Source organism: Phalacrocorax aristotelis, chromosome 21 (genome assembly GCF_949628215.1).
Source record: "Phalacrocorax aristotelis chromosome 21, bGulAri2.1, whole genome shotgun sequence".
Taxonomy (NCBI): Eukaryota; Metazoa; Chordata; class Aves; order Suliformes; family Phalacrocoracidae; genus Phalacrocorax; species Phalacrocorax aristotelis.
Window position 1 is genome coordinate 7,339,959 of NC_134296.1, and position 12,754 is coordinate 7,352,712.

General features: G+C 45.9%; 1 protein-coding gene across 1 annotated transcript in view; it reads right to left on the minus strand.

The window, feature by feature from the left end:
- Positions 1-12,754, minus strand: part of KCND3 (potassium voltage-gated channel subfamily D member 3) — a 123,330-nt gene that overhangs the window by 19,399 nt on the left and 91,177 nt on the right. Inside the window, exon 2 of the mRNA XM_075115346.1 lies at positions 12,434-12,596. Coding sequence (XP_074971447.1) covers positions 12,434-12,596 — 163 coding nt within the window. The remainder of the gene's footprint in view (positions 1-12,433; positions 12,597-12,754) is intronic.

Here is a 12,754-nt window from a genome sequence, read left to right on the forward strand (position 1 = left end):
TACTGCTTTTTAAGAAACTGGAGACTCAGAATAAGCAGGAAAGGCAGTGAAGCCCTGCACATGTGAGTGCTGAAGGGTGGTGGCAAGGATGATGTGTCCTGGGTATCCACATTTCCCAAAGGGACAGACACAGAAGAAAGAAAAGCCTGTCTTCATCTTTTAGCTGCTTTGGAGAAGTGCAAGGAGCAGGAGTTGCTGGCTAGGAAAAATGCCTACCAGATGGCAGGCCCAGGAAACAGCTAATTATTATTTATTGATGATTTTCATCTAGTTCTTATGGAGATAATATTCACTCTTGATTTATGTGATATAATAAACTATTAAGTTACAACCTATGACATAATTTCATATTTGCCAGACATTTTCAGCTTTCCAGATCTTCTGTGCTTTTGAGCAAGGAGATGACTGGAGTACACGTATGTCGGGTACTCCGTGTACAGGCCCCCGTCCGCTCCCACTCCCTCTTTGGACCGGAGCTGCTATTAGCATTATCCGTCACAGAATGGTTGAGGTTGGAAGGGATCTCCAGAGATTGTCTGGTCCAGTGCCCCGGCTCAAGCAGGGCACCCTAGACCCAGCTGCCCAGGACTGTGTCCAGATGGCTTTTGAATATCTCCAAGGATGGAGCCTCCACAACCTCCCTGGGCCACTTGTGCCAGTGCTTGGTCACTCCCATGCTGAAAAAGTGTTTCCTGGTGTTCGGACGGAGCCTCCTGTGTTTCGGTGTGTGCCCGTCCTCACCGCTGGTCCCGTCCCTGGGCACCACTGAAACGAGCCTCGCCCCGTCCTCTTTGTACCCTCCTTTTGGGTATTTATATCCATTAATAAGATCCCTCCAAGCCTTGTCTTCTTCAGACTAAACAGTCCCAGCTCTTGCAGCCTTTCCTCATATGAGAGGTGCTCCAGTCCATGTCCTCTCTACCTTTATCTGCTAAAACCACAGTAAGAGCACTCCTGGCAGAGAATGCAGCTACACGAGATAATTAACAGTGCTTCACGTGTTTTCCCCTTAAACAATTAGTAGTTTGAATACGAGTAGAACTATTGCTGACTGCTGCAGTGAGTCCAATGGTGCAGTAGGTGCCTTTTAAGGCTGAAATGAAGCTGTTCTCAAAAGTAATCAATTGAATATTTAGATCTGATTTTTATTTCTGAGGTGAAATATCAGAGCCATTCACTAAGTGCTCGATTTTCTGGCATTTGTCTGCATCTGTTGCTAGTTTGGGTCTGGACTTAAAGAACATGGTTGATTTTTAGGCTATGGAAAAGATAACAAGCAGATTGTACATTTAAACAGGAGTTTCTGCAGACTTAACAACAGGACTTAGAGTCTGGAATGACCAAAATGTATTTTCTTGTAGTTATGATTTCATCTGTGCTTCCTTTGACTAATTGTATCATGAAATTCAGAAAGGAATTCAGCAAAGGCTTCAGTTTATACTTCCGAGTGGGAACTCGGCGCACATCTGTAACTTGGAGAGGGAATGGATGTAACCTTCACCTGGTAGAAAACAGCTCAGCTCCCTGGCCTATTGTGGTAGTTTTTCCTTGCCAAGGAGAAAATGGAAAATTCTTCATTTTTAAAAAAAGCTTTCAAAAATAACAGTGGACAAGAAACTAAATGAATCTACTGTCTGTGGAGTGCTTTCCTCAATATAATCAGGCAGCGCTGATCATCTGTCCTACTTACGGCTCTGGGAAGCTGATATGCCATCTTTAACAAAGCCTGGAATCAGGCTGGACTGCCAAATTAGGACTTGGGGTTATTACATGTGTTTGAACGCTGAGTGAAATAATGGCTGTTTAAAAAGCAAATGGCCCATATAATAAGTACTAGTTGTTATTCCGCTGGCTGCGGTTCCGTCTGGCCATTGTAATAGGCAGGCAGCGGAGATACAGCAGTGCTAGAAAAGTTTCTGCAGATTGCCTTTGTCGTTTTAATCTTTTTTCCCTAAGAAACAAAGTATGCGCGTTTGGGCTTCTCCTTCTATCAAATCTTTACGTTAAACAGCTTTTGAGCCAAGTTTAAATACTCTGTCATTTTTGCTTTGGGGGAGATGTTGTAGAGCTGCATATGGAAATTAGGTAGTGTAGAACTCATTATATTCCTATATAATTTGATAGAACCACTTGCAGTCAGACCTTGATCTTATTTTGGGCCTCTTCATTACTTTCCAGAGATGAAAGGTTCCCCCTCCCTTCCTCCGTGGCTCTTCTTTTAATCCTACCTTACCCTTGGCACTGTTAAAGCAACAGAACATCGTTTCAAATGCACTATATCGTTTAATCTTTTTCCAACACTGAAGAACATGATGTTCGATCTATTTATAGAACAATGCACAGAATATGGAGTTTAATGGATCTCGGCTTCTCTACTAGTCATAGATATCCTGGCTGATTAAACGCAGAGCTTTGAAAGAAGTGTCGTAATATGCAAAACTTTCAGAGAAGTGCGGGCCGGTCGGGAAGCCCTGGGGCACTGAGACTGGTCCCCTCCTGCTGCAGACTTCCTTTTGTACGTTTTCATCCTGAGCTTAACAAGCTCTGGCTTAAACTTAGTGAAGCTCTTACTCCTACTGGGCATCTATTTTAGAACTTCATTCTTCTATTTAGAAAACGTCTTCTGATTTCCAGCCTGCGTGTGTTTGTCGCCAGTTTTACTCAGTTGTCATTGTATTGAGGTTTTCTTTTTACATAGACCATTCCCTTTCTGGTGTTTGCTGCGTTCTGTGGGAAAGAATAGAATAAACTTCACTTTTTGTAGAGTTTGACAATTCTCGCTTCATTCCTTTGCTTCACATTTAAGAAGTAAGCTTTTTTTGGAGGCCATTTTGGATTTTTATCCTCTGTAGATGCCCTGCTTACTTCTAATACCTTTTCTTAGTTATCCATCTATCCATCCACCCAGTAAGGGTTACAGTCAGACCTTGATCTCTGTAAGAACTGACCTTATGGACAGTTTTTCCTGGACTGAAATATGTTGCACATAGTTACTGCATCTTGGCTGAGATTCAAAGCTTCCTCTATGCTGCGGTTCCCACGCTACTAGTCCAGCTGTGTGACAGAGCTGCCTCTCATCACTCCTTAAGTTTGCCTCTTGAAATAATAATAAAAGAAATTCCAACATATGGGTGTTTTTTTTTTTTGTATTCTTAATGCTGTAACAGATTTTAGAGCTTGGGTCAAAATCGCTTCGGGGACGCGTGGTCAGAGAGGTGCTGCACCAACTGTAGTGGGAATCTGGTATAGTTTGTTAGAGTTAGAAGTGGAGTATTATGGGGTGTAAATTAGCATGTCAGAATTTGTCTGGAAACACATGACTTAATAAACATCTTCTCGACAAAAGAGCCTCCTGTTGTTCTGCATCATTAATAGAGACGTTGCTGCTCTCTGTTATTATAAAATAAGGTCCTGTGTTTCACTGAAAGCGAAGTGTGATGAGCATCTGTCTGCCTGTGATTTATCTGTCTGTGTTTGCAGATCTCACTTTTATAACATCTTTCCCACAGCTTATGCCCGAAATTAATCGCTGTAGAGTATCCAGGGGACAGAGGAATTAACAGAATTTGATCTCGTGTCACATGCCAACTTACTAGACCTGATATATGAACGCTAATTAATGGTGTGGAGGCCTGTGGTAATGCTGGAATGCAGGAAAAGGAAGGTAATTGCTTCCTTTAGTGCTGCTTGCTGCTCACGCCTTCCCTGGGAAGAGGGTGACAACATGGTGGGGTGGAATGGGGACAGCCACCACAAAACCTTTGTATGAACCTCAAGGAAACAAATAAGCAAATCTGGAAGCCTTGTGCCCTTCACTCTCCCCTGTGGAATGAAGCCCAAGGGGAAGAGGTGACGGTGGGGCTGTCTTCCTGCCCCGTTGCCTGAGCTGGTGTCGTCCCCGCGGGGCAGGAGCCTGGCGGCACCAAGGGGTTAAGCTCCAGCGCAGGCACTGCTGTTGCTCCAGGCGGGGAAGGGCCACGAGCTGTGCTCCATCCCGCTGCTCTGCGCTAGGAGCTTTCAGCACTAACTGAGAAGTGTCGCTGGCTGGCAAGCAAATGTTGCTCAGAGTCATCAGATGACAAAGCCGCTGCATGGTGCGGTTAGCTTGCTTTGCGAAGCTGCGCCTAGCTGTTCCTCTTGCTCCCGGGCTTTCTGGGGACAAAACCCATCACAAACCCATCCGTGGTCCTATTTGATATGTGAAAACTCTTTGAAGAACGCGTGTCTCGGCTCGCACCCTTGCGCTGGCAGCCACACCGCCCTGGCCGCGTGCCTGGGCTTGGCAGATGTGGAGGGAGAAGCCGGCCGGGCGCTGGAGCGCTCCGGGTTGTCGGCGCGGGGCTGCGGCGTCGCCACGGCCGCGCGCTGCTCGGGCCCTCCTTTGTGCGTCCCCGCGTCGCCGAGCGGCTCCTAATTGTCCTGACTCCATCGCTAACGGAGCTGATGCTCGTATGCGGACAGAAACGCGCTGGCGCCTGGGTGCTGGAGCTCGTGGGCAACGTGTAGAATTGCTCTTTATTATTGTATTTGTTCGGAGTTAATGCTAAGCTCAGTCTAAATGGCTGCGCTTACATGGGGAACAGGTGGCCGGAATTACTGTCAGGCAGCGGTCTGCATAGCAAACAGAAGAGTTCTGTACTGTGACAGAGGAGAAATGAGGAACTCTCTCCTATGGAGCAGTTTGTCTGGTGGATCGAACTGCGGGTTCTTCCTGCACAGTACTCGCAGGCAGACTGTGATTTGTTTTTTTCCCCATATAGATATTTTTTTGAAAACTATCTGTAAGTTTTATGCGCTCTTTTGGTTCCCTTGCCTGCTTGTGAACCCTTCTCTGCCAGCATTTACTGGTGCTTTGCTTGCTACCCGTGGCTGGGCAGGAAAGCACGTGCTGTCATTTCTGCTGCCCTGTTTGGTGAGCCAAAAAGAACGGCTAGTGCAAAAGCTCAGATAGATAATTTTAAAATCCTGGGTATAAATAGTATTATCATAAGATGGTTTCACTTTATAACCTTGTACATGAACTACCACTGCAAGAATCCACCGAGCCCAGAAAAGAGGTGGATTTATCCCAGTTCTATGCCTGAAAAAACCTGAGTCACAGCAAGGGAAGTATGGAAGAGCGATGCTGCTGCAGCATCAGTTCGTCAAAACAGTGAGACTGGCCGTAGCAGGGAGACGAGGGCAGCAGGCTCCTGCTTCTGCCTGGAGAGGGCCTGCCTTGTGCTGGTTTAGAGCCTGATGCGATGCTGAAGTTATCAGCAGTTACTGTTTGCTGGGATTTTCATGACCTTCAAACAACAAAGGCTTGTTCTGAGTCAGGCTTTACAGACCACTGCTGCTGGGTGGAGTGGGAGGAGTGGAGTGATGAGATTCTAGGATTTCTCAAGTTGGGCTGTGTAAGACATCTGGCAGTGTGAAGCAGGGAAATTCTGCAGTGGCCCTTGAGGGATGTGCTGGTAGGCTGCAGAGTGTTCCCATCCATGTGATTAGAGGACTCGGAGACCTGTATTGCCATCCCAGCACTACATGTGTCAGCAACAAACGCTGTTTTTCATCTGCTTATCACTGTCATGGTACAAATTAGTAACCGCAATAAGCTTTACTACCATTTACACCCACTCCTAGTTATCTTTTTTCCTGACCCAGTGGATTTAGCCATATCCGTTAATCTAGACATAACCATATATTGCAGTTGGCGCAGGGGTGTTTGAGCTGTATCCAGTGTGTAGGCTGGGAACTGCACGGGAGCTAAGCTGCACTCAGCCCACTCGATTCTGCATTACTTAGAGTGGTAAAATAACTAGTTAATAAAGGCATCAGCAACGCATCTGATCACTAGAACCCAGATCCAAAGTAGGACAGGGCTTCCAAACATTTTTTGGCTGAACATTTTGCATGCAGGTCTCCTTCACAAGGCAATTTCAGCTTGCATTTATTTAGACATTTGGGATGAAGCGGGCAACATCAGCCATTACAAATCCTACCAACTGTGCTATATAATGGAGCCATCTGGACAGAGGCTGTCGCGCACAGCCCGACTTCCGACAGGTGGGGAAGGAAAGGGGACACCCTCTTGCTGAGGTGACCAAGGAGAGCCCCCGAGGAGAGGTTAGGGAGGTTCTCGCACGCTGCAGGCTGTTACCTGGTTGTGGCTGAGACATGACGTGAAAGGGCCCCAGGGCATGAAACAAATGTAGAGGGGCTTCTGGATATGTGTGGAAATTATGTCATCCGGGCATTGGGCCCCTATTGAAAACAGGCTTAATGTTTAGATACACGGGCTTGCTTTGGAGGCTGAGCCCTGAAGCTCTAGCTCACTGATTTCAGTCCTTTCTTTCAGAGGACACATCTAGTTGTCTTATGCAATTTGGGACCCAGGGAATTTGAACTAGCTGAACTGATGGAAAACGCCTTTTTGGTTTCCTGGATGAGATGAAAGAAAAAAGGAAAGATTCCTGGTTGGTTTGTTTGTTTGGTTGGTTTTTCCCCACCAGAACTATATGAGGGGATGTGACAAACACCAAAGAGGAAACAGAGGAGGAAGAGAAAGAGGTACCTACCCCAGCAAAAATGAAATATCTTTTTTTTAAAAAATAAAAAAATAATATAAAAAAGCTTTTTCCCCCCTGTCAAAAACTGTTAAATATCAACAACAACAAAAACATATTCCATGCAGATTCATTGTAGTTGAAAAAAACATGTGTTTTAAATGTCAGCCAGCTCCAGTTTTAACCTTATTGTTTCTCTGTCTCCTTAAGTTCCCAACCCCATCCCCTGCTGGGAACTGAGTCACGTTCTGTCGCTGAGCTCTCCTTAGACAGCTCACAGCTTTGCTCGAGTCGCTTTTTCTGGCCGTTCTGTTCCACGCTCTGAAGTTCACTAACCCACCTCCAAAATTTAGGGTCTCAGCTGAAAAACAGAACGTTTCAAAGCTGACTCCCCTGCTCTGTGACAAATCAATTATTATAACGGCCTCATTATTGACAGGTGTGTGGGCCGCCTTTCTCATGGGTTCGACGATGACATAAATCTAGTATTAAGCATTCTTTTCACCATCTTCCCTCTTCATCCACTCTCCTGACTGCAGTCCTGTTTTCCGTGCCTCTGGGAGTGACGGCTGGGTCTGGAACAGGCTGTTTCTAATGTGCCTCTTATGGAACAATCGGAGGGACGCTTGTGTCCTTACTCTCCATTCCTTTTGGCTTAAGCCCCTTTTAAGCATCTCCATAGTTACCTCTTCCTCAGTCTGCAGAGTCAGAGCTCCTGTGTGCAACCATCTCACGAGTACCTCTTGCTGTCTGGAATAACCTTCCTCCATCTACTTCCTCTCATCGACTTCAATCTGAAAAGATATGGCTTGTCCCTTGCCCCTTCACTCTTTTCTTCGGCTGATATTGGCTCTGTGATTGAACGCTTTAATTCATCCACCAGGCAATGTGTCCACTTCTCTGCTTCACCTCATTTATACCGCTACTCTTTGATAGCCTGCGCTACAGTTTGCAGTTCTATATTATAGTTTTATGTGAGAGCGGCTCTGCAAAATGATTTTGTCCTGGGCAGTCCTTTCCTTGCCTAAATCTGGGTGTTCGGTTCTTTCCCGGAAACTTATAGCCTAGAGGATGAAACGAGAAGTGTATTTCAAGGCTTTTGCAGTGCATTGCTTGCTCTCATAGAGTCAAAGGCCACCAGATAATAAGTGAAATGAATCAGGCTAAGAAGCTGTAGTCCCTCAAAAGCATATTTACTGTAGACCTGAAACCAAGCACTGTGATTGCTGGAGTTCTATACGTGTAGGTGACAGTGTCATTTTAGCCCCTGTGAAATGCACCACTAAAACCATGCTAATCCCTCTGAGATTATCAGCCATTTCTGTATTTTGGCTCATTTAGCAAATGTGACCATTAAACGATAAATGCGCTTTCAACGGGGTTTTTTTCACAGCACCTGAGCATTCACGTTTCTCCCTCCTCTGTCGTGCAAGCGTGAGGAGGCATACCTCATCGTGTACGAGGCCTCCTTCTGAACATTTGTTGCTCCCCAAACCGAGAAGATCCAGATCAACTCCGTTGGTTTATATATTTAGATATTAGCCCTAAGGGGGCTGGTCTAGAGACCAGTTTGCTTTAGGCTGCTGTTGCTATTTCCCCACCCTTCAGCTGCCACTCTACTTCCATGTGCCTTCTGAGGCTGTTCAAAAGTGCTTTAAATATGCCTTTGAGGACTTGGCATCTTCATCTGCGTGTACATTTACGTGTGCAGGGAGTTGGGGCTAACAACCACATAGGCTTAACCTGTAATGCTGTATTGCCCTTGTTACAGTGGTTTTTTTCCTGTGTTACCCTTTTTTCTTACTGAAAAGCTGTTAATGCACATTGCTATTTGCCAGTCATCGGCCCGCCTCAGCAAACTCGTGTTTCTGAAAGCTCCTGGGCACTTTTTTGCCAGCTCCTCTTTCCCCAGGGAATGGGACATTGGAGCCCATGGGGTCGTGTTGCTGTAATTAGTTGGACTGTATTGGAGCAGTTTGGGGAGATGCTGAAGGGATCTCTCGTTGTCTTTTCTGAAGCATCATTCCAGGAGCAAAAAAACCGCAACAGCACAAGCCAACTTTGCTGCACTTTGCGCAATCTTTCCAGCTGAGGGACCCGCGTTGATTATTTTAAAGCTGGACAAAGACAAGTGTCACTGGACCTGGGAGCTTAAGAACCAACAAGGGCTCCCACAACACTTTGAAAAACACCTTTCTAGAATTATTTTCACTAAGAGATCTAGTGTTTTCTTCTCCTTCTTCCTTTTTCTTTTGTTATTATTTGTGCAAAGACAGGGCCTTCGATTTTAGTATCAGTTCTCTGCTTAGCCATGGCAATGAATGTGTCTGTCGGCAGCCAGAGTTTACTCAGAAAGGAGCATTCTTGCAGGATTTTTGACCAGTCTCCGAGTCCAGAGGTCTGCAGCGTTCCTGTAAACCTTGGGAGAGCAATCTCCCAAGATCTTCGGGGATCTTCGCTGCTCTAAGCCTAAAGGCCACATCTATTCTTGTCGCTGCGGTGTTACCCGGCAGTCTTTCAGCCGTGCGTTTCTCTGCTGCCCTGCTCTGGTGGGAATAACGCTGTGGCTTGGGACTGTGGGCACGCAGTCCCGAGCTTCTAAACAACGAGCTGTTTTACTCTGTGTGCTGCTGCTAAAGGAGCAGCTTCTCGGGAGCCATTAGTAGCTGCCCCAGCCTTCCCTTTCTAGGGTTGAACAGTGGGAGGTGTCGCCCTCAAACCAGCACCACGTACTTTACTCCTTCTTCACATTGCGTCTATGCTGCAAACCCAACTCAGCAAGGGAGAGATTCCAGCATTATCCGAATTACAAAGTCATTCTATTGTCAAGCGTTTTAAGTGTCAAATTCTCTATTAAAACCCAAGGCTGTGACATTCACTAAAGAGCAGCATCGTTTCAAAGTCAGGAAGGTCTATTCTTAGCACATCAGTCAAAAAGGAAAAAAAATGTCTTTGGGAAAAAAAAAAACCAAACAATTTTGCCAAAGTGAACCTTGTCAGAAATGATCAATTCATCTTCCGTTCAGATTGACCCGATCCTCGCAGCATGCCAGAGGACAAAATCTGATGACACAGCACAATAAATTAAGATGGCCAGGTCTCCTTGTAATTAATTCTCTTGCAGAGCAGTTTTGGCAAAGAATAATTTACCTTCAAAGTGATTAAATCGCTGGTAGTTTGGTTTTGGTTTGGTTTTGGGGTTTGTGTGTGTGGTGTGTTTTTTTTTTTTTTTTTTCTCTTTAAGGAACATTTCTCCTCAGTTGGTGGAAGAATAGATGCTGACGAGTAACAGCCACCTCCTGGTATTTTATTCATGCTATTGAAATACCTCTTCCTGCTAGACCAGTGCCTCCTTAACAGTTAGGAGACAAAGCTAAGGCTGAGCAGATCATAATCCACAGGTTCATGGGGCTGTGCTGCGATCTCCTGTTTTCTGGAGTGCAGCCCCTCGGAAAGCCCCGCTGGGCTGGAGAGCCCAGGTTTCCTCACACCCCGACCTTCAAATCCGCGAATGTCACACCCAGCCGATTCGACACTCGCACAGTACTTTTGCCTTTGTCATTTCTCATTGGAAAACATCACTCTGGGTTCATAAAAAAATAAATAAATATGGTCTATTACCTAATCTTGAAACCTACTTGTACGTTACAAAATTATGATTCTTGAACTAAATAGAACTTCTTCTGAAGCATTTATACGTACCCTACAAATAACTTACTCTTTAATTAAGAGAAAAACAATTTATTTAGCACACTAGAAGCTTAGGAAAGATATCTGTGTTATTTCTTCAAAGCTGTGTCTTCTAAACTCTGCTTGTAAGGAGCTTCTACTGGTGGGCTCTTCGTGCTCAAGGACTGAGAAAGGGCAAAGGGCTTTTTCCAACCTCCTTGAAAAAGCTATGCAAATGCCTTTGTATCTTTAATTAGGTGGGGACAGAGTTTTAACTATTACTAAGACTTTCTTATTTCTGAAGAAGGCATTCAATTCACTGGAGGATGGTGCTGGAACAAGTACCCTGTCAAAGCAGATCCTTAACGTCCCTGTGTACGTCCTGACCATCTCCAGAGAGACTGTCATGAATGTGCTTCTGTCTCTTTTGTTCTCTTTAGTATTCATGCAGTGATGATCATGTGAAAATTACTCACACTTCTGACTTGAGAAAACTTTCTTAGCCCAGAAATGTATCCAATATCAAGGGAATTAGAAATGCAAATTGGGGGAAATTATATACTGTGTGTGTCAATACAGCAAACCTTATAAAGGCTGGAATCAATCATATCACATCAGAGGCGGTGGTACGTTTCCTTGTCACCAAGTGATCGTGGTCCAACTAATAAAGGAAAAGGTGGATCGGAACAAGAAGCCTCAGTATGCTGCCTGGAGAGGACAGCCTCATCCGAGCGCGCAGCCCTGGAGTCAGTTCTGGAGCTGCTTTCTATCATGATCCACAGTTTTATGCACAAATCTTGTCTGTCTTGCCTATTCATTTGCTGCCTAGGCTATACAGTAAGGCAGGGTCTGTCTCTCTCTGTTAATGTGCCATTTCAGTAGAACAAGTGCCTTCTTTCAAAGTCTTCAATTATTTAAATGGACTGTTGCACACTCGCCCCTTACCCAACCTCTGCGTGGGTACAGCAGCCCTTCCCGCTCGCCGACACCCAGCACATTAACACGTCACAGGTTAAGCCCAGATACCTTATGCCTGGCTGCAGCCTCACGTTAGGCAACCCCTTCTGCAAACCATTTACGTTCATTAAATGAATGCAACGATCCATACTGGTTTCCCGCCGCCCGGTGCAGTGCGTGGTACCGAGTGGACTCCCATTAGGATATCTTTAGATTTTTGTTATCTATGCTAGGTTGTGTGACTAATCGGATAAAGAGCTCTCCCTTAAACCCACCTCCCAGAATCATCGCAGTTTCACATGTACAATGCCAAGCCTAGTGCAGGTATGTGTAAAACCCAGCAATGACTAATGGAGGCTGCGACTCATTGCTGCAGGATTCTGCCTCTGCTACTCTCCTCATGTGTTTTGACTGCCAAATCTTGTGGTTTTGTAGGTCTTGTATCTCGGCGCTCTGCTGTCAGCTCCCTCTGATGCAAGATGTAGGCACGGCCCAGATGCTCGCCTGAAGCAGAAATAGCACATCTCTCTACTACTATTCTCCATCAGGTCCCCTGAGTCTTGAATTTCTGGCAGACAGCATTCCACAGGGAGAAAAAAACCTCAGACCTTTAGTTTGCAGTTGCTGTAAAAACCTGATTCTTGTTTTGGTGTGATTTAGCAGACCGAAATAGAGATATAATAAATCTGTTATACTTTCTCAGTGAATCAGTAAGCTTATGCTCGTAAAAACTGTTCAGATTTTGGAATATTCAGTAATCCCCTAACGCTTCTGAGGGGCCTTTGTGTATTCCCAGTGCTTGTCTATGTTACAGTCTGCAGCTTTGAGGGGGCATGTGTACCGATAAGTGTATTTTTCTGGATGGGTATTTTCAAAACTCTAGGCAGAGGGGGGCTGGGAACCAAGCAGCCAGAGATAAACAGCTCTTGGTATTGATTTCAGGGTTTATGTGTATACGTATGTATTTATTTCAGACCGGTACGTAGCATAGGTGAGCAACAGAAGCCCCATTGCGTCTGATGTTTGGGATGCGCCAGTACCCAGGGCGTCAGCGAGCTGGCTGGTGTCCGTACGGGTACTTACACCATGTGTGAAGGTCAGCCTACGCGCAGGCAGGTAGATGGGTAGGTGCGTGCAGGCTGCTCTCTGCAGCGCTCAGGATTAGCCCCGGTGTCTCAAGCCCGTGGTGACAAGCAGGGGCTGAGATGTCCCGGCAGCTGCTGAGCTTTCGGAGGCGGCGGCCGCGCGGGACGGCTTACCTTCTGCGCTCTCCGCTTGTCGGCTCTCTGGTTCTGGTGGTAAATGCGGCTGAAGTTGGAAACAATGACTGGAACCGGCAGAGCAATGACCAGCACCCCGCTCAGGGAGCAAATGGAGCCAAATATCTTCCCAGCAATTGTCTTGGGCACCATGTCACCATAACTAGAGGGGAAAGAAAAAAGGGAAGCCCCTCCTTCAGACAAGTGCAATGGCACCAAAAGCCTTTTCAGGTTCCCTGAGTGCGCAGCAACGTGAGCGTCCGGGTTGGGCACTAAAGCTTAGAAATCCACCGTGCAAGCAACAATTCGCGTGGTGCTGCC